The sequence below is a fragment of the Rhinichthys klamathensis genome, unplaced genomic scaffold (assembly GCF_029890125.1).
Source record: "Rhinichthys klamathensis goyatoka isolate OS25496 unplaced genomic scaffold, OSU_Roscu_1.1 h1tg000090l_1, whole genome shotgun sequence".
Classification (NCBI taxonomy): domain Eukaryota; kingdom Metazoa; phylum Chordata; class Actinopteri; order Cypriniformes; family Leuciscidae; genus Rhinichthys; species Rhinichthys klamathensis.
In genome coordinates, this window is record NW_026606629.1 from 2913147 (window position 1) to 2936742 (window position 23596).

The window sequence follows — 23596 nt, forward strand, 5'->3', positions numbered from 1 at the left end:
CTTTACCCAGCCAGACTGCGCATCACTCTACCCAACGGAGATAAAACATGGCTCCAGTCCGCTTCAGATGCTGTTAAATTCATCCAGGACCAGGACTTAAACAAGAACTCGTAAGCTAGCAAATTGGCACTTTCAGTCTGCGGCTGATGTTGCTAAAACGGTGCAGACCTTTTTCCTGCCTTATTACGGACGGTAAATGCATGTTACTTTTTTTTTATATAATATAGGATATGTATATATTTTTTATTTTATTTTATTTTTTATATATAAGTCTTGTGTATTTGGTTTCTTATAACATAGATCTTTGTATGTACACCGGCTGTTACTATACTAAAACAGCAAGGTGAATGCTGTTTTAGTATTTTCTGTTGATTATATGACCTCATGGGTCTTACAAGTCCAGGCCTTGTTTTTTTTTCAATGTGTTTTATTCGAGTTGTTTGATATGGTTTAATTGTTCTCTTAGGTTTAATTGCACTTGTTTGTGGGGGCAGTGCGATTGTTTTAGGGAAGTAGTAATATTCGCTGATCGTTGTATCAGAGGTGTGTTCGTTGCTGGTTTCGTTCTCTACAGCAACCGGGTTGGGGTTAGTATGTTTGGTAACGCTTTAGATTACAGCCCGGAAAGTACTGTGTAATTAAGAGGAATTTACAGTGTAACTTTCTGTAATTATAGTGTACCTATAACGTACTTCCAATATAAGTATAAGGGAACAATATTTTAAGTTTGGGGAATAAAGGGGTAACAACCAGGAGAATTAAAAAAAATATTTATACTGTAAGCAGAGGTGGAAAGTAACGAATTACATTTACTCGCGTTACGTAATTGAGTAGTTTTTTTGTGTACTTCTACTTTTTTAAGTAGTTTTTAAAATCTGTACTTTTACTTTTACTTAAGTACGTTTTCTTTGAAGTATTGTACTTCGCTACATTTGAAATCATATCCGTTACTGAGTAAAAAATAATAATACAAGAAAAAAAAAGAAAAAACACACTCCGGAAACTAGCTACTGCATTGACTGAAGGGCGGGAGAACAAACGCGCAAAAAAGGTGACGCAGAACCAGCTGAAGCTGAAACCGAAGCGCCAAGCGAATTATGGCCAGTATGAAAATACTTTGTAGAAAAAAAGCGTGGTTGTCCTCGAGGATAGATATCCATTTTGCAAGAAATGTGGACGCAAAGTGGCTGCAAAAGGAGGATAGGACACCATCCCTCCTGCAGATAAAGATGTCCCGATTTACGTGATGCAGAGGGAATCCCGGAATCCAGTCATGAAAATGAAATTCACTTAACGCAGATGTCACGTAAAACACGCAAAATAATGGATGGATGAATACATGGAAAGTAGAACTGTGCAATAAATCCAATCGCGACATGGTCTGTGAATATTTAAGCTAAGCACAAATACTGCATGTAAATATATAACCCTATTTCTGCTGAGCTGCGCCGCTTTGTTTACTACATACTCAAGTAAGCGTTACATTCAGCGTCTCACAAACAATTTGAGGATATGAATACATGAACATTTCCAGAGCTGCTCTGAGAGAACGCCTAATGAGCATTTTCATAATTTTATTTGAGATAAACCATTGTCACTTTGAAACACTTTTTTTTACACTTTTGGTCTTCACTACAACCCGTCAAAATAAAAGTTTGGTTTTACTAGGAGAAATTAGGACAGAAATATATTACTATTATAGGCATACAATAGAACGTAATCTACTTCTCTAAATAATAATAATAATAACAACAACAACAATAATAATACATTTTATTTAAACATTATTTAAAGGAATATATTTTTTGTCCATGGTTTAATTTAGTAAATCTGTTTTCGCAGCGCTTCCCCAAAAAATAAAAGGACACAATTTTAAATTTACATTTGATTACAACCGTTTTTGATAATATATTTGGATTAAATCATAAAAAGAAACATTAATTTTCTGAATAAAATTTCATAGAACAATATTTTTCTTAAACATTTTAATAAATTATTAATGTTAAAAATAAGTTGTTAATCTAATTCATTATTAATTGTCAAATTTAATTGATTAGACATGTTTTATTGAAATTTGAATAAACAAAACAAACAAATGGTTTCAAGTTTGTTATAATAAAAGCATTTGTTCAACCCAAAAAAAATCCTGTTTTCATTAAAGGGGCACTTCACCTCTGGGAAGATGAATGTGTATTTAAAATGGGTCATTTATGTTGAAGAAATGTGAAATTATTTTTGAATTTGGAGCTTTCTAGACTGAGAAAAGCCAGAAAATGTATTTTTGGCTTATGTGGATGAAAGACAACAACTCCCAGAATGCAATTGCTTCGCTGCCCTAGGAGGCCATGCCTACCGGTAACAGCGCAGTAGTTAAACAACAAGTCTAGGCTACTAGTGAGTCTCCGTGACGAGTCTGCCCGGGATTTCGAGATCGTCCAAAATGTCCGGGATTCGGCTTTTGCGTTCTACAGTCGCCATTCATTATGTTTACTGTGGACGAGCATCACGAGCAGGATGAGTGAGGGCCGCGGGAGAACGTGGCCCTCACGGAGGAGCGGGAATTTTCTTAGCAATGTCAAAACACACATCAACCGATCACTTGTTTAGCGTTCATGTAAACACTACATTCAGATTCACCAATCGGAATGAATTCAGTTAGATTGAAACAAAAGGTGTGCATGTAAACAATGAATGGCGACTGCAGAAAGCAGAAGCTGAATCCCGGACATTTTGGACGATCTCGACGTCTGGGAAAAAGAGGATGGTAACCCCTACTACTCCGCTTTCTCCACAGAACAAGAGCCTGCTAGCTTAGCTTCCAAACAAAGATGGCTGACACTATGTGTACATTCTGTGAGTGAGATCCCACCCTCTATGGGCGGGTTGAGAACATGCGGGACAGCTCCTACTACTGGCTGTAGTCTTTAGCCTCTGGCCAAAAAATCCTCCGATGACGCAAAATGACGATTTTTGCGTCATCGGAGGATTTTTTCCAGACTAAAAATACATAAATCTCTCATATCAGGGGATAGGAGGGGGAGGGGGAGGAGGAGGAGGAGGAGGAGGAGGAGGAGGGGAGGCACGGTAATTCGAAAATACTACAGGTTTTCTACTGATACAAAGCTTAATGCTAAATCCTGAAGTGACCCTTTAATTTAACTGTCATTTTAACTGATGATAATAATAATAATACCCATAATTTAATAATACAGTTTATTTATTTAATAATTGATTAATACTGTAAACCGTGATATTTTCTGAGACGTTATCATACTGTGAAAATCTCATACCATTACAAGCCTACATGGGAGAGTCCCACCCCACCCCCGCTGTTAAAAAAGTTACTCAGTAACTTTTACTCTGAGTAAATTTTAAATGAGCTACTTTTTACTTTTACTTGAGTAGATTTTTAGACAGGTACTTTTACTTGTACTTAAGTAAAATTTAATTGAAGTAGTAGTACTTTTACTTGAGTAGAATATTTTATTACTCTTTCCACCTCTGACTGTAAGTATTATAGAACTAAGGGGTACTTATTCTACTATTATGATATAACAATCTTACATTTGGGAGCAATTTAGCAAGAACGTACCTTTTTGAAATAATGGTGAACCAGTACATACTGTATAGGATTTTAAAGAAATGACAGGGTACATATCTATGCATTTATAGAGTAATCTTTTTAACAAAAGTGCACTGAAAACGAAAACTATTGCAACTTTTGCTTAAATATTGGGGAAAGATACCGTTATAGCAGTTATACTTACATGTAAGTATAAGGGAACAATATGTAAAGTTTGAGGAATAAAGGGGTAACAACCAGGAGAATTAAAAAAATATTTATACTGTAAGTATTATAGAACTAAGGGGTACTCTACTATTATGATACAACAATCTTACATTTGGGAGCAATTTAGCGAGAACATACACTGCATACCTTTTTGTAATTGTGTACCAATACATACGGTATAGGCTTTTTAAAAATGACAGGGTACATATCTATGCATTTATAAAAAAATGTAATTTATTTTTTTTGATAGCAAAAGCTAAGACTACTGCAATTTTTTTTTTAAATATACTTGGAAATATGTCTGGTTTCATGTGGTTACAGGGTAAGTGGTACTTGTATAATAAATAAAGGTTTCCGAGTCAGTGATATAAGATTGTGTATGCATTTTTATTGTACTTACCCTGTAACTACATGGAACAAGAGGGTAACAAGCACCACTTTAATTTACAGCCCGCAACGTCACACTTACCCTGTAACTACATGAAACAAGAGGGTAACAAGCAACACTTTAATTTACAGCCCGCAATGTCACACTTACCCAGTAACTACATGAAACAAGAGGGTAACAAGCACCACTTTAATTTACAGCCCGCAATGTCACACTTACCCAGTAACTACATGAAACAAGAGGGTAACAAGCACCACTTTAATTTACAGCCCGCAATGTCACACTTACCCTGTAACTACATGAAACAAGAGGGTAACAAGCACCACTTTAATTTACAGCCCGCAATGTCACACTTACCCTGTAACTACATGGAACAAGAGGGTAACAAGCACCACTTTAATTTACGGCCCGCAATGTCACACTTACCCAGTAACTACATGAAACAAGAGGGTAACAAGCACCACTTTAATTTACAGCCCGCAATGTCACACTTACCCTGTAACTACATGAAACAAGAGGGTAACAAGCACCACTTTAATTTACAGCCCGCAACGTCACACCTACCCTGTAACTACATGCAACAAGAGGGTAACAAGCACCACTTTAATTTACATCCCGCAACATCACACTTACCCTGTAACTACATGAAACAAGAGGGTAACAAGCACCACTTTAATTTACAGCCCGCAATGTCACACTAACCCAGTAACTACATGAAACAAGAGGGTAACAAGCACCACTACATGAAACAAGAGTATCTTTCCCCAATATTTAAGTAAAAGTTGCAATAGTTTTCGTTTTGCACTTTTGTTAAAAAGATTACTCTATAAATGCATAGATATGTACCCTGTCATTTTTAAAAAGCCTATACAGTATGTACTGGTTCCACCATTATTTCAAAAAGGTATGTTCTTGCTAAATTGCTCCCAAATGTAAGATTGTTATATCATAATGGTAGAGTACCCCTTAGTTCTATAATACTTACAGTATAAATATTTTTTTTAATTCTCCTGGTTGTTACCCCTTTATTCCCCAAACTTAAAATATTGTTCCCTTATACTTATATTGTAAGTACGTTATAGGTACACTATAATTACAGAAGGTTATGCTGTAAAATCGCTTTAATTACGCAGTACTTTCCGGGCTGTAATCTAAAGCGTTACCGTATGTTTTGTTTGTGTGTGTGGTTTGGTTTGGTTTCTTGTGCTCTGTGTGTGTGTGTGTGTGTGTGTGTGTTTTCCCTATTTTTTTCTTTTTTTCTTTAATTTTGTGTGCTGCCTGCTCCTCCCTCTCTTCTGCTGCTGTGAATCTGTCATGGGTGCAGATTTGTTGGATTATACCACCTCTAACATATCCTTTCTATGTTAAACTGTAATGCCAAGTCTAGTGGTGGGTTGAGGTTTGTCAGCTGGAATGTGAGGGGGCTTAATTCACCTGTTAAACGCAATAAAGTGATTGATCACTTAAAACATTTAAAACGCTAAAATTGCTTTTTTGCAGGAAACCCACCTTAAACCATCTGATCATCTTAAACTTTGTAGAGGATGGGTAGGCCAACTCTACCATTCTTCATTTTCAAGTAAGGCTCGTGGGGCTGCAATATTAGTGCATAGGTCAGTACCTCTGTGCATCTCTAAAATCATATCGGATCCCAATGGTCGCTTTATTATTGTTACAGGTAAAATTTTTGGCATTTATCTGACGCTAGCTAATGTTTACCGCCCAAACTGGGATAATGAGGATTTCTATAAAAAATTTCTTTTTTCAATTCCTGATATAGTGTCTAGTCACCTTATTCTCGGTGGAGACTTTAATTGCTGACTGGACCCCTCACTCGATCGCTCATCCACTAAGCCCATCTCTCCATCTAAATCATCTAAAGTTGTTCATGCTGTCTCGGATGTATGGCGCTTCTTCAATCCCAGTGATAAGCAGTTTTCTTTTTTTTCTCCTGTACATGGTACTTTTACTCGAATTGACCTCTTTCTCATTGACAACAAGCTGCTTTCTTCTGTTAACAATTGTTTCTACAGTCCTATAGTTATTTCAGATCACGCTACTATCATAGTTGATATCTCATTTCCTGGTGTGTCCTTCACGCGATCCCCATGGCGTTTTAACTCGTTTCTTCTTACTGACCCGGATTTCATAAAAAACATTGATGGTCGCATTGATCTTTTCATTTCCACTAATGTTAATTCAGACGTGTCAGCGTCAACAATTTGGGAGGCATACAAAGCTTATTTACGTGGAGAGATCATTTCTTTCTCTGCCTTTCGGAAAAAAAAACACTGTTGAAAGGAGTATCTCTATCTCTAGGGAATTGGCTGACCTGCAGTCCAGATGCGAGGATGCACCTGAACCCGAACTTATAAAAGAATTGCTTACTAAAAAGTCTGAATTTGATATATTGGCTTCCGACGGCGCAATAGAAGCATTACTTAAGTCTCGTCACAGCTATTATGAATCTGGTGATAAGCCAGGCAAAATATTGGCTCACCAAATTCGACAATCTGCCTCGGCTCAACATATCTTAAAAATTAATACTGTCAATGGCACAACTATTAACCCTCAAACTATTAATGACCAATTCAGGAATTTTTATGCTTTGTTATACACTTCTGAGTGTTCATCTGATGAGGCTCAGTTGGATAGTTTCCTTAGGCCCTTAAACATTCCTTCCATTGACCCTGAGACATCTTCTAGGATGGATGAGCTTTTTACGGTAGATGAAATTAAAGATGCGTTACACTCCATGCAGAATGGGAAATGTCCGGGGCCTGATGGTTTTCCTATTGAATTTTTTAAAGCATTTACAGATAAACTTTCCCCACTACTGCTAAATATGTTTAACGAATCTTTACAATGCGGCATACTCCCTCCTACTTTAAGACAGGCGACTTCACTTTTATTGAAGAAAGGCAAGGATCCCCTTCTCTGTAGTAACCATCGCCCTATTTCTTTATTATGTGCGGATGTTAAAATATTAGCTAAAATGCTGGCAAGGCGTCTAGAGGCTGTTTTGCCTTCAATCATTTCTACAGACCAAACAGGGTTTGTCAAGGGAAGGCACTCTTTTCACAATGTCAGGCGTCTATTTGACATATTGTACTCTCCCTCAACTTCTACCACCCCTGAGTTGGTTATTTCGATGGATGCAGAGAAGGCATTTGATCGTGTGGAGTGGCCTTATTTGTTTCATACATTAAAAAAGTTTGGATTTGGCTGTAAATTTATCTCGTGGATTAAACTTCTTTATGCTTCTCCTTTGGCCCGTGTCCGCACAAACAATGATTACTCAGATTATTTTCCCCTTGGACGTGGTACTCAGCAGGGCTGTCCCCTTTCCCCCTTATTGTTCGCCATCGCTATTGAACCATTGGCAGTGGCCCTTAGATCTAGTCAAATGATGGGCATTATAAGAGGGGGCGCTGTGCACAAACTGTCTTTATATGCTGACGACCTTTTACTTTTCGTCTCTGAGCCAGACAGATCTATACCCCACGTTTTAGATCTACTGAAGGTATTTGGGCAGGTTTCGGGGTATAAACTGAATCTTCATAAGAGTGAACTCTTGCCTATAAATTCAGCAGCCATAGCTTACCCTCTTTCAAAATTGCCATTTAAGACATCATTAAATCAATTCAACTATTTGGGCATCTGCGTAACTAAGAACTACTCTGACCTGTTTAACTGTAATTTCTCTCCTCTGTTGGATCGATTGACCGAAGATCTTTATCGTTGGTCTCTATTGCCTCTTTCTCTTGCGGGTAGGATAAATTGTATAAAAATGAATGTACTGCCTAAATTTCTGTATCTTTTTCAATGCATACCGGTTTTTATTCCAAAACGTTTCTTTCACTCTTTAGATTGCACTATTTCTCAATTTATTTGGAATGGAAAAACTCCAAGAATACAGAAAGGCATTTTACAAAAAACTAAGGAGCTGGGGCGTTTAGCACTACCTAACTTCTTGTTTTATTACTGGGCTGCAAATGTTCGTAATATGTTAATCTGGTGCTGTTCCAGCGGTCAGCCTCCACCCTGGTTAAGGATCGAGGAGGCTGCTTGTGGCAGCACTTCGCTTACGTCTCTTTTGTGTCTTCCTCTCTCGTTATCACCTTTAACCTTCTCCAGTAATGTTATAGTTAAAAATTGTCTTAAGATCTGGCGTCAACTCAGGCGGCATTTTACTTCACAGTCAACACCTCTTCTATGCCCTGTACATTCTAACCCCCTCTTTCCTCCCTCTCTCATTGATAAGGCTTTTGCGGCCTGGGTGGACCACGGGATCATTTCCATTAAACATCTTTACATTGACGGAACATTCGCTTCTTTTGAACAATTGACTCAAGTTTTTAACTTACCAGGGTTCCACTTTTTCAAGTACTTGCAAGTCCGTGACTTTGTCCGTAAGCATTTTCTGGGATTCCCCTTGATCCCACCCTCCACCATTGTCGATACCATATCAAATATCAATCCTTATCAAAGAGGGGCCATCTCTACGATTTATAATACCTTTTTCACATGTTGCCCTTTGGATTCTGACAGTCTGCGGATTACCTGGGCTAGGGATCTTAATATAGAGATTGAGACAGAAACATGGCATTCGATTTTGAAACGTGTTCACACGTCATATGTTTGTGCTCGACACGGGGTTTTACAGTTTAAAGTGGTCCACAAGGTACATTGGTCTAAAAGTAAATTAGCCCGTATGTTCCCTGACATTGATCCAAGCTGCGACAAGTGTCATGTAGAACCAGCTAATCTAACTCATATGTTCTGGACTTGTCCTGCTTTATCTCTTTTCTGGGAGTCGGTTTTTGACTCACTTTCCGCTATTACTTCAGTCAATATCCATCCCTCTCCGCTAATCGGCTTGTTTGGAGTTTTACCTCCTAATTACTCATTGCCGTCTCATTTCGCAGAGTTGGTAGCTTTTCTTACACTGCTAGCAAGACGTTGCATTTTGATGAACTGGAAGGGTCCTCGAGTCCCTTCTCATACTCGGTGGATAAAAGATGCCTTATTTTTTGTTAAATTGGAAAAAATTAAACACTGCCTTCGTGGTTCCATGATTAAATTTTCAAGAATTTGGTTACCCTTTTTTGAGCATGTTAAATCTCTGCAACTGGACGCAGTCTCAATTGACTGACTGACCACCCAACCCTGCACTTTCAGTGGTTTTTCAGTTTTCAACTGGTATTATCGTTAGCAGCACACATTATTTTCTAAGTTTTGAGGTTACTCAACTTTACTTGCTGGACCTAGTTAAGGCTGACCTTGTCCTATTTCTGTATTATGACATAAAGCTCTTTTATATATTATATACTATACTAAACCTGTTAGTACTGTGAGGGATTTTGTGTTGGTGTTTTTGTATTAATGTTTTTATTTTAAATTTTTTTTATGTCTGTTTTTTTTTTTTGTGTTTTTTATTATATTATTAGTTTTTATATTATTTTTTATATTGATTGTTTGTCTTTGGTGTTGTGAAAAATTAAATAAATAAATTATATATAAAAATTAAAGCTGCAAGCAGCATTTAGCGGTGTTCAAGCAGTTAAGGCCTTTAAGGCCGTTAAGCACAAAAGCATCAAAAGACATTAAGTTTTATGTAGCAAGCATGATTTACCATGATATACTACATTTCAGTGTGATTTTTCATGATTTACCATGTTCCAGTATGATTTAACATGAATCTAACATGATTTTCCATAGTTTACCTTGATATACCATGTTATATGATGATTTACCATGATATAGCACATTCTAGAATAATTTACCAGGATTCTAGCATGATTTACCTTTTTTACTATGATTTACCATGTTTCTGGCATTATTTACCATGATTTACCACGTTGATAGCAATTATATGAAGCATAAGAACAATTGAAGTGATAAACTCTGACAAAATATGAATGTGTTATAAGAGTAATTGTTATATAAGTGATTTTATAGTGTCTATATACAAAAAAAAGACTATTAATAAGAAGAGTGGCCAGCAGAGGGCAGTAGAAGACCACTTATTGGCTCACTTTCATTTTCAACTACTTTGTTTCTCCAGTATTCTCCACTGAAGCAAACCATTTTTTTCATGTTAACTCCATAATGCATGCTTACACACACACACACACACACACACACACACACACACACACACACACACACACACATTTTTGGGATATGTTATTGTAAAAATCAGTTTTAATGGTATATGAGCATTTCACATATTTCTTTGCAATGTAATAATATAAAACTAATTAAAGAAAATGCTTTAAGCATTTGTTTGTTAGCCAATGCTGAAAGCTGATAAAAAAAGATTAAAAATGTCTAATGCTGCTGCTCCATCTAGTGGACAACAGTGCTATTACAGCCTACTTATACAATAGGCCATGTTTTTCATATAATTTAATCTACACACGCTCATTCTGATGTAGATAGAGACATTTGGAACTTCAGGAGCCAATGTGACTCAATTGTCACTTTAATAGACGATTTTTGACTAAATGTTATTGTAAATGTTAAAATAGTGAATTTATAAAGTCTAAATATTAATTATAGTTGAGTAGTGTGACAAAATGACTTTTTTTAAACAGCAGGGGGCAGTAAAATACCACTTATTGGCTGTTAGCCTTTTTCAAGCTGTTATAGCTGTTCTTGACCTTTTTTTAAGAAGCTATGAGCATTTATTGCAAAGATATTGGCTTTCGCTCAAGGCTACATATTGAAGTGACCCTATTATAGTCATCCAAATGAAGAAGTTATACATTTTCCTATAATTATTGTTCTAGAGAGTACAGAGCAATAGATGAATTTTGACAAAATGTGATTGTAAATGTTAAAATAATGATTTAATAAAGTCTAAATATCAATTATATATAAAAATATTAGAGAGTAGTATGATGAAATGACAGCAGGGGGCAGTAAAATACCACTTTTTGGCTGTTATAGCCATCCAAGCTGTTATAGCTGTTATAGCCATTCGATTTACACTCTATTATAGCCATCCAAATGAAGTAATTATACCTTTTCTGATAATTATTGATCTAGAGAGTCCAGATAATTGTACTGCACTGGTTTTAAACATTAAGATATGAAAATTATACGATCATAGATGGAAAAGACCATTTACAGCCAATACAGGCAATTTACCATAGGAAATGTATGGTTTTAAAGCTTTTCAACAGTTATAGCGCCACCTATTGTCCGATCTCCATGAAACTTTGCATGCTTCTTCACCATGGTATGACACATATGCTCATCAATTTTTGTGAAGTTCTGACTTTTTATTGATGATTTATAGGCTTTTGAGTGTGTTTTGACACGCCCCTTTTTATAAATGATCCTGTTATAATAAACCAAATGGCAAATTTCAACTTTTTTTCAATAATTATTGATCTAGAGAGTCCAGAGAATTGTCCTAGACTGGTCTGGTTCCGATCAGGCAAAAAACCAGGGACTAGTTCGCAAAAGTAGGTTTTGGACAAAATTGGCCATAACAAATTTTACATATACATCTTGTCCGTCTTGAGCCAAGGAACACAGTGGTGCAAAAAGCTTGATTCCAAGTCAAACGGTCTAGGAGTTATGAGCAATTTAGTACTTTTGGTTGCTGTAGCGCCACCTATGGGCCAATCGGGGTCATACTCTGCTAGGTTCTCCCCAAACTGAGGCCCTAGCACCTGGCCAGGTTTCAAGTCTCTAGGCCTTACGGTTTGGGCTGCACGATGCGTTTTAGGTTTTTTTTTTTTTTCAAATAGCAATTACAATAGGTTTTCAGCACTTCGTGCTTGAACACCTAAAAATGATCTCAATTTTCTAAGACAGTAAAGGCGCTGCTGTCCCTTTTTACACAGAGCTTCTGTGTTCAAATCAAAACGCAATCTTTTATCAATAATTGTCCCCAGATATTTATAGCTTTCCACGTATTCCACCTTCTTATTCTTAATAAATGTGTCTTGGGAAGGATGTGTTTGTGTTCTAAAGTCAATACTCATGTCTTTTGTCTTGGATACATTGAGCTGCAAACAGGCATCATCACACCATTTTACGAAATCGTCAACCACTGGACCATGGCACATTTCATTGTCTTCTAGAAGACTCTCAATAACTGTGTCATCTGCAAATTTTAAGAAATACCTATTTTTATATTTGCTTATACAATCATTTGTATATAAGATATACAATAAGGGAGACAAAACACATCCCTGAGGAGAACATGTAGATGTTATCAGGGGGGCTGAGAGACTACCATTTACTCTCACTTTCTGAGTTCGTTCAGTTAAAAAATCTAAGACCCAACCTACCAAGTTAAGATCGAGACCAAAATTAGTGATTAACTTATCTGCTAAAATATGGGGTTGTAGAGAATTAAAGCGGATGAGAAATCAATAAATAAGAGCTTGGCGTGTGTTTTACTACCCTCTAGATGCTGCAATACCATATTTAGTAGAGTTGCTGTTGCGTCTTCAACACCTCGCTTAGTTCTGTATGCAAACTGAAGAGTGTCTAACAGATTCTTAGTTTTACTTAACAATTCTCCTTTCACTAATTTCTCAAAGCATTTCATTATGAGGGATGTTAAAGCTATTGGCCTTAGGTCATTTAATGTTACAGCATGTGCAGTTTTCGGCACTGGCACTACAGTGGCTTCCTTTCAAAGTTTCGGAACTCTCTGGAGGGCAAGTGATCTTTGAAAGATATTACAAAACACTGGTGCCAATTGTTCTGCACAGACCTTAATTAAACGCCCTCCGATTTTATCTGGACCAGGGCTTTTTCTCACATTACAACCCTTGAAGACTTTCATCACAGACAATTCATCAAAAAAAATTATAGGCACAACCATAACTCGTTTTAGATTTCATAGACTCTGTCACAGGACCAAATTCAGGGACATCAAATCATAAATAAAACTTATTTAAGTCCTCTGCCAACTGACTACTAGAGTCATACCCTGGCAATTGAACTTTCTTGATCTCACACCCTTTAGTTCCGGTTATAAGCATCATCCCCTTCCAGACAGACCCCAAATTGTTCATACTCAACTCTTTCTCAAGATTTATTTTGTAATTTAACTTTGCTTTTCTCGCTTCTATTTTTATTTCCTTCTGCAGTTCAAGTTTTTGGCCAAATTACCCTCATGAAATGCTCTACATCTTTCGTTCATAAGTGCTTTGAGAGAATTAGTGAACCATGGCTTATTGTTTGGGAATATTTTAACTGTCTTGCGGGGTATAAGCATCTCTTCACAAAAGGAGATATAATTACTAATGACATCTGTAAGATCATCTATATTTGAGCAAGAGTCATAAAAAACATCCCAGTCCGTACACTCCAGACATCCTTGCAAGGATGCAGTAGACTCCTCAGACCACAAGCTGATGTTCTTAGTCTGTGGCCGTACTCTTTTTAAAACAGTTTTATATACAGGGACAAGTAGGACAGTATTTTGGACAGACTTCTGAGGCAGCATAACAGTTTAATGATCTACAACAAAATAGAGCGAGCTTTGGTGAAAACTAAGTGAATATTTAATGTCTACAATAGTCATTTCCCGCTAGAAATGACATCATAAGTGGAAAACGTTGATCAAAACTGTACATTTACACAGAAACTGACTACCAGCCGCAAGTTTCCGATGCCATCTTTATTTTTCTAGCTCATCTGTCAAAGAATGGAAAGCACAGGATTTGGGGATATCAAAGGCAGCGAAGGATGCATCTATGCTGCCTTCAAAAATCTATCAGATGAAGGTATCTCAGGAAACCGGAAGTGAAACTAACATTGCATTCGGACGTGCCTTGATGCCTTCCAATCTTGGAATGCGTCCTACGAATGCAGCATTTATCACTTTTCGGACTCAACCGCAATCATACATTGACTCTGAATGATAACCATTTGTGTTGGCTTGAAAACCAAGAGTTGGCTTTGTACAAAAACAGATCTGCATGCCTTCTCTGAGTGTTTACAGCCCACATAGTTTCACCAGTATTTCAAAGCTACAAAGATGCCCATTCAATCCACAGCATAGCCCAAAAAGAGGTATATGCTTGTCATTCCAACAGAGGATAAGCAATTCACATTCTTACAAAACCATGACACCAGAACAATACAAGATTGGTATGAATAAGAGATGAGTGAATGTAATTAAATTAATAGTTGATATATTGTGTCATCATTTACTCACCCTCATGTAATTCTGAACACATATGACTTTCTTTCTTCTGAGGAACACAAAATATATTTTGAAAATATTGATTTGAAAAACACAAAATATTTTTACTTCATACATTGAAAGTCTTGCTGTTTTGGTCCCACTGACTGTCATTGTATGAACAAAAACATTAATCAAAACATCTGTTCCACTGAACTGAAGATATAAAGTCATACAGGTTTGGAACAATACGAGATTATAAGTAAATATTGACATCATTTTAATTTTGGGGTAAACAGTCCCTTTAAGTAATCATTGGTGGTTGCATACTCTAGTTTGAACAAATGCAACAGTACAGCGCAAACGCAATAAGTGAACATCAATCAGAGAGAGACAGGGCAGGAGAACAAGAGCAGCACATAGAGAAAAGCACTGTTAGTGGAACAGTGACACAGTCATTCACTGACACAGTCTGAATAAATCATAGATCGCACAGTCTCACCCTCCAACAATGAGTTTCTTTCATATCTCTCTCTCTCTGTCTGTTGTCATCATTTTCTCTAGTGCTTTCGTGTTTAGCCTTGTCCTGCCCTCGCTACCACTCTGTGCAACAGCCCAACCAGCTATATACACTGAGGTGGATTTGTGTTTCACTCAGTTCAGAGTCTAAAAATCAAATATCACTGTTGAAAAATACACTCTGAACAGAATAACTGTATTATATTAAGTAAAAAAATTAATAATACATAAAATGTATATAATAATTATGTTAGGCTTGTGTGTATTTGGTTAAAGCTGTTAAAGGGATAGTTCACCCAAAAATGAAAATTCTGTCATCATTTACTCACGCTCAAGTTGTTCGAAACCTGAATGAGTTTCGTTCTTCTGCTGAACAGAAAAGAAGATACTTTGAAGAATATGGGTAACCAAACAGTTGATAGACCCCATTGACTTCCAAAAAATACTATAATAAAATACTATGGAAGTCAATGGGGTCCATCAACTGTTTTGTTTTGAACAGTAAACACTGCCTTATATGATTTCAATGGCCATCTTGACACTGATGAGCACTGTTAGCTCGCTGAGACAGGTCAACCTAAAATTAAACTTTTAAAACTTATTGTCATCTTAATGACAAATATTGGCATTATCCAACTAATGAAGATTTCACTGTAACAGTGGACTAAAACCCTGATGGACTTACCAAAAATAGTAAGGCAACTTGTGGCACTCTTTGTGCCATCCGGGTATGTGTGGAACTCACAGGTGTAGCAGGCCTCATCTTCAGCTCGGACCGGCCATAAAGTGAGCTCTGTGTCAGACAGGGAAGGGTTCAAGCTCGCACGGTCCACAAACTCTTCTTCTATTACAGGGTCACTCTGCTTTGCAAAAAATGCAACTTCACGGGATTCTGCTTTATTCACAATCTTCTTCCACAACACCTGCTTGACTTTCTCTGGCAGGGCATACCGACAGACCAGAGAGGCTTGTTTACCACCCACTGCAGTCTTATTGCCCTCTGGGATCACCGTTGCTGTAAAGCAATCAAAATAAGTGTATAGTACTAATAATGGCATGACAATATACATGTAATCTGTTATAGATATGAATACTAATATGTCCCCAGACAAACTGCATTAAACAATTGAGGTAGACTTTGGGAGTGAGAGATCTTGTGAGACCCAGATGAGACAAATAATATATCAAAAGCATCCAGAATACAACCCCCACATGATCAATGATATATTGGAGTGAGGGAAGGACAGTAGTCAACACATCCTCCCTAGAAATGATTGGCAGATGCTGAGCATCCATGAGACCAGCTGGATCTCTGCCTGAACCAGCAGATGTTTCTCATCTACATTCACATTCTCCTCCAGAATCCACAACGTCACATCCAAAAACACAACCATACTGTTTTACTGTTCCCACAATGTTATTTTATATGAGCCAAAGAACAGAAACTAATGAGATAAATGAGTTGATTATCACTGTTTCAAAGCATATAAAAAAAACAACTAAAGTAGTAAAGACACTTGTCTTTCATTCATTTAGCAGTTGCTGCATATCCCCGTGGCCATAGCTGCTTTGTCTTAAACTGATGTTCTATCACACTATAATCCATTGCGCTCTGAAAGGTCACAAAACTGTGGGCTTTTGATGGTACAGGGGATATCAAAGTCTACTAAAGGAGCTAAAGCTTTTTCCCATTTGTCTCCTGAACTCTAGAATAGCCTTCCTGACAATTTTCAGAGATCAGACACAGTGGCCCTCATTTATCAAAAGTGCGTACACCAAATTTCCAGCGTACACCTGGCGTACACCCAAAACCACGGTGACTTTGAGATGTATCAATATGGATGTTGGCGTATGGCACGCTCAAATCCTACGCCAGCTCAGGAGGTGGTGTACGCAGAAATGCGCAGAAAAACAATTCCTAACACCACAAAATGCACTGACAAACTAAAAGATATTATATATTATGACCCACTGTAAAACAAAAAAACAACAACATAGTAATTATAAACTTCAGTGTTTATTTTTGTGCAACATGGACTTCAATTTTTAATTTGTGTGACTTTACCAAAGCATTTGATTTGTAAGCATATGTATTCCTTCAGTTGCGAGCCTGTGCGCTTTACCCTGACGTTTCAGGGTTTGGCCCGGCAGGTGCGCACGGACTGGGTTCGGTAACAAAAGGCTTTCAATGACCAAAAAATTAGTCAGACCGACAAAATAATAAAAAATACATTCTTCTTCTTTTAAATAATACAAATAATAATAAAGACATTCTTCTTCTAAATAACAATAAGCGTCATTAATAATACAAATCATACTAATAATAATAAGAATATTACAAATTGTCATGCAATTATTAATGTGAATGAATGGTACTCCACATCACATCATCATCATCACTATTGTACACCCCAATACATGTAACGTGATTCGAAATTGAATGCTAATTCAAAAGACGTGCTGTAAAATATTGCATTGTGATAGGTCATTTCGGCTCCACGTCAGTGAAGTTTCTCTTCTTTGCCGTCTTCCGTGTGTCCACGGCGTAAAATCAGGGCGTGGGGGAAGCGGAGACTTGAATATATAGGGGCGTGTTATTCTAATGACGATCATTTTCAGCCGCAGGATTTATCAAGGGCAGGTATTGCGTACACCTGGATTTCAAAGGTACGCACAGCTTCATAAATCAGGCGGTGAGAGGAGTGTAAGCATAATCTTACGCCAACTTATACGCCCGTTTCTACGCAAGAATGATAAATGAGGGCCATTCTCTGTTTAAATCTAGACTAAAGAATCATCTAGCCAAGAATTCGCATAATGCTTCTCATAAACTTGTCCTACAATTATACCTGATGAAATAGTATGAACAGAAGCTATGCTAATTGTTTTCGTGCCAGCTTCAGTTTGGATCCATGCAGCCAACTGCGAAGACTTAAGATGATGCCAACTTTGGATCAATATAATAAAACTATCAAATATTATCCTTATATTGTTAAATTATCCTGTATTTTTTACTGTATCTTGTATTGTATTTATTACGAGCAGAAGTTGCAATAGCCGCCTATAAAAAGTACAATCAACTTGGATGTTTAAATTATTTAAACTTAAATTGCATTAAACTGACTTTAAAAAATGAGCTAAATCTTGTATACCAAAAAAAGTTGAAAATTGCTTACCTTATTTTGATGAGTTAAAGCAATTTAAAAACATGTTGTCATAACTTATTGATCATATACGTTTTTCAGTGTAACATGTTTTTACACTGAAAAACGTGTAAGCAGACACAGCGTCTGCTTAACTCAATACATGACGTTATCTAAACCACATAGCTGTATATTACTGCCATATGGATATTATTACTTCAATATTTTCTGCTTTGAAACAAAAAGTATTGCTAAAAGCACTATACATATAAACTTGAATTGAATTGGACTGAATGGAATTGAATCACTACACAGTAGTGGTGTGTTTTGTTCCTGAATGAATCTGCGTTTTTTTAACTAATCGGTTTTTAGTGAATGATTCAATGACACATTCATCTGATTCAATTCCTGTATAAATCAGCATTTTTCAACTAATCAGTTGTGTGAATAATTCAATCATTTACTCATTCAAACTTGTCGCCACCTACTGGTGTAACAATGTAATCTGCAAAATGAGTTTACATTTACAAAATGAGTTGCAAAATGAGTTTACATTACAATGAAAAATCCCCACCGTCAATTAAAGTCTCAGTGTTGTTGCACTGTAATGATGCTCACGTCAAATAGAACTTGCGTAGATGCATTTTCCCTAAATATCTCACCCAAGACTCACCTGTAACAGTAAGGCAGGTCTGTCCTTCCCTTGAGCCTCTTGGATAAACTTCAAAGATGCAAGTGTAACAGCCCTCATCCCTATAGCTGACACGTTTGATGGTGATGGCACTGGCATCCCGTGGAGAGGCCGCTAGCTCCACATGTTGTTGACCGCTCACGCTGTCTTGTTGACCAGGCTGGTAATTGATTAACGTCTGGTTCTGCACATCCAGCCAGCGGATCTGATGAACTGATTCTCCTTTAGCCTTGACAAGCGTACAGCTCAGAGTAAAGGGCTGTTCAACCATGGCCTCCAGACGTGCTGGAGCTGAGACCCTGCCTGAGACACACCAATACTGAGACTAATCCAAATAAACCACTTGCACACAGAACAATCAGACTACTGCAAATCACACACCTTGTAGTCTGGACACCATTACCAAAGACATACAGATCTGTAGACATCTTGCCAAGGAGACCACAAACATTTTAGCCTAGTGGAAAGGAAGTATTTCAGTAACTATAGCACCAAATTATACGCTATAATTGTAAAAAAAAAAAAAAAAAAAAAAAAAAAAAATTGTCTTTTGTACCTTTTGTATTGAGAGCGCATTTAACAGTCCAGGTTGGTCTTGTGGGATGAAAGTGAAGGTGGTGATTTCTGTCGATTAGAGTCGTTTCCAACATCTTACTGAAGGGCTGCCATCTGTGTTCACATTCCAGACAAAAAGAACATTTGTGAAAGTATACATTTGTAAAAAGGAAGGATTAACAATGTAATTAGATGTAAAAAAAGAAAAGAAAAAAATATTTAAAGATTTAAAATAGACTTATAGATTTGATATGTGCATTATAAGGTAACACTTTATTTTGATAATCCACTTTAGACATTCTTAACTATAAGTAACTTTGCAACTACAAGTCAACTTACCAACCCGAACCGTAACACCTAACCCTAACCTAACAGACAGTCTAGTACACTCTACTAATACTATGAGAGTTAGTTGACATGTAGTTGAAAAGTTACTTTTAGTTAGTAGAATGTTTAAAGTGGACTATCATTAAAATGTTAGTACAGTACATGTTAAATACACTTAATATAAAAGAGGGACCCATATACTTTGCTTACATATTTCTTTACCAACATTTTTTTTTAACTTGATGATCTGGATTGTATTGAGAAGGAAAAAAAAAAAGTATAAGATGAGTTTACGTGAAATTTTATAGTTTTCACGACTTTATAATTTCTAAAATAAATAAGAATGTATATTTAAACCAAAGACTTAGTTTTGATGTCAATGAATATTTCAGAAAAACACATTAAAGTGTGTTTGAGCAGTGTCATCTATAACTACACTAAAACAACAACATTCATGATCGTAAATCTTCATCTGTTTTAAGAGGTCAAAATGATTCCACAAGGGTTATATAAATATAAATAAATATATGCTTAGTTTAGTATAGACAGAATTTGCTGAGTAGATTGATTTTTATAAATAACATGTTTTTTAAACATTTTCTGTATATCTGAATCAAAATAATGTTTACACAATGAAATAAAATGTAAGGATAGTAAATATTAGACCTTGATTTTTAATAAACTGATCATTTATCAATGCTCAAATAAAATAAAATCATCTGACAGTGCCTTTTAGATAACAAAATGAGGCTTAAGTTTGATATGAAAGTAACCTAAGATGGTCAGACTGTTACATACCTCTATGTGGTGTAGATTCCTTCTGCTCTCAGCTGTACATGCACAACACACTCTTCAACACACTGATTCAACTGGACTGCAAACGGTCTTTTCTCCACCCATACTAACACACTGTACCAACGTCAAGCACGTGATGGCTCTGTCTCAATGCTCATTGAGCTGCCTTCTTAGACAGCATTGTCAGGCATCACAGGCATCTCAGCTCGCACACACATACTAAAATGGCACCAGTGTCCAAATACGAAGCTACATATTCAAATTAAACAGCCACATCATTTATAAAACTATATTTTAGCTTGTGCTGTAATTTATAAAGCTAGAATTCATGTCTTTACTAATCATTTTCAGAAAAGTCTTAAAATAATCATTATTGATGTACTGTACAGAGTATGTATTGGTATGTTACATTTCATTTTTGGTCCCACTTTAAATTAGGTGGCTTTAACTTGTCGGGTCGGCACATTCCAGGGTCGGCGGTGACAGGACTGGAGCAAAGCACGGGAACCTGGCTGGACAGGCAAGGAAAACAGGGCAAGGTAGGTAGGACACCACAGAAACCTGTACAGGGAAAACATCCACAACAATCAAGCACAAGACAGAGCACACAGGGGGAATCAATGAGGAAGATAATGAGAGAGTCCAGGAGGGGCAAATAAACCAATGACGAGGTAACAAGGTGGCAGGGCCAAGACTAGAGACTGACAGAATGGCACATGACACACAAAAACAAACAAAAAAGCCACAAAAGGCACATAGAAAACAAACATGACAGAAGCCATGGGTTCACACAAACACATACGACATGTAGAAGAGCACAACAAACAAACTTTCATCAGACAAGTGCTCAAACAGAAGAAAAAAAACAGTAGTACATGGAACATGGATGTCTGGACCCGACACTGAAACTGAACCGAAACTAGACTGAAGTGTCAGAACCCATTCACCATGCCCTGAACACCCAAAACATAAGACATTTGAGCACACAGCCCAGAGAACAACCCAAAGCCATACATTCACACAAAGGATAAGACAAACAATACACGAGTGTCAGGAAGCTGCTGTCACGACTAAACCAAGAATGCAACCAATCAAGGTGACAGAACCCTGACAGGCAGGCACAATGGAACCTTTGGCTGAACTGTAGTTTCTTTAGCATTGTTTAAAGTTAATATGTATGCCTTAGTTTAATACACAAGGGCTCGATTTTGCAGACAGGGCTTAGATTAAACCAAGATAAGGCCTTAGTTTAATTAGGACATTTAAGTAGATTTTATAAATGTGTCTTAAAAAACACATTAGGGCCTACGGGTGTGCATCTTGAGACTAAACAATGGCAGTGACATATTTTAACATTATGTCAATGCAAGTTGTTTTCAGTTAAAACAGCTCAATAATGCATTTAATCTGGGACTAGGTTTAAACCTTGTCTGTGAAACCAGGGGATATAATCCTAATTTGATACAAATTTAAATTTAAATTGAAAGACCTCACAGCTCAGGACTGTTCTCAGTCTGACCTCTAGTGTTCAAAATGGGACTGACAATTTTACTCAAATCTGAATGGAAAAGGAAGAAAATAATCTACAAATGTGGTCGTTTATTTTTTTGTCCAGAGATTTCAGTTTTAGTTTGCATGATCTGTTTGCCTTGGTCTATCTCAAGTGATTCCACACCACTGTTAATGTTCTAATTATAAAAACTGCTCAATCACCAAAATACAACAGAAATAGAAAAGTAAAAATGAACAAATACAGTACTGGTATTTTTGTTAGCCGTCAAATGCTTTCCGTATTGACACACTTAAGTGTGATTTCTTTAATAATAAGACACCACAGTAAAAAAAAAATCAATGTTTACAGTAACAGATGCATGTGCACCAATTTCCGAATTGCAGCCTTGACCACAACACACCACAGATGTCACAAACTTGTTGGCCTCATCTATCACATTCACCATACAGTATTCAAATTTCTTTGAAAGTCAAGTCAAGTCATCTTCATTTATATAGCGCTTTTAACAAAGGATTGTTCCAAAGCGGCTTTACAGTGATAATAGGAAATTAAAGTAACAGAGATTATTTTGGTTTTATAGCAGCTCTAGAATAAAGTTATTTTCCAGCTAAAGTTTTGATTGATTCGCTTCCGTTGCAACGATCATTAGTTATTAACTTAGGGGCCGCTAACACGACACCGTTTTAACAGAAAAGGTAAGGGATATGGGAGGGAGGCCTTCACAGGGGAGGGGCTAGTTGACACTTCAGGACTGCATTGTCGTTGTGTCCAGAAGCAGGTCCTTCATCAGATCTGAAAGTCCTCAACTAGTCTTTAGTCACTTTGTTAGTTTTATTCATTGTTTAGTTTGTTGGTTAAAGGTGCAAAATAATCTGCACACATTTAATAGAGCACACAACTACAACATTTTATCTATAGTTATAAAGAGGTCAGTTAACCACTGTTGCTAGATCACCACAGGACCACTGTTGAAACCAGCTGACATTGTCACTAGATTTAGAGACTTTTCAGTTTGACAAACAAGCCATTTGCTCTTGCAAACAGTTGTACAATGATAGAAAACCTTAATATCAAGTGTGCATGTTTCTTTCAACATACAGTATGAAGTATTTGCATTGAATCAACTGGAATTTAAAAAAAAAAAATCAAATATATACACAAACACACACTGCTTGCAGCACCACAGAACTGTCACACATTATATTATATGTCTTTAACTATATACTTACATTTAGACAAATAGGAACAATGTTCTGATTGAATTCATTTTCTGTTGCAAAACACTTGTGCTGCTATTGATGTGGGATACGGGTAAGGTTGGGGACAGGTTTAGTGGTATGGGTATTTGTGTAAGGGTGGGTTAAGATGTAAGGGAAGGGTAATTGTAGATGTAATTACAGAAATTAATTACAGATGTATTTATATGCAGATTTTATCAAAAAGTACAATGTAAAAAACACAATAAGTCCATTATAGTTTTTTTTATTTATTTAGTTGTTAGTACATAAATGCACTTAATATAAAGTGGGTCCCGCAGAACAGTAAAATAATAATAAAAAATTGTTATGTTGCTAATAGATACCACAAATACAAATACAAAATGTTTTCTGACATTTTACACAACAATTTCACTGTCAGTGGTAAACAAAGATTTTAGCGGTGAACTATCAAAAATCTACAACATCTACACTTAACACATATGAACAGCAACAGAAA

The 23596-nt window shown here is 36.6% G+C and overlaps 1 protein-coding gene across 1 annotated transcript in view; it reads right to left on the reverse strand.

Annotated features, from left to right (window-relative positions):
* Nucleotides 1-20458, reverse strand: part of zgc:113337 (uncharacterized protein LOC503741 homolog) — a 36692-nt gene extending 16234 nt beyond the window's left edge. The window contains exons 1-5 of the mRNA XM_056251828.1: nucleotides 20371-20458; nucleotides 19247-19359; nucleotides 19072-19147; nucleotides 18673-18993; nucleotides 15542-15871 (exon numbers count right to left, since the gene is read on the reverse strand). Coding sequence (XP_056107803.1) covers nucleotides 15542-15871; nucleotides 18673-18993; nucleotides 19072-19141 — 721 coding nt within the window. The 5' untranslated portion in view covers nucleotides 19142-19147; nucleotides 19247-19359; nucleotides 20371-20458. The remainder of the gene's footprint in view (nucleotides 1-15541; nucleotides 15872-18672; nucleotides 18994-19071; nucleotides 19148-19246; nucleotides 19360-20370) is intronic.
* Between the last annotated feature and the right edge of the window lie 3138 nt (nucleotides 20459-23596).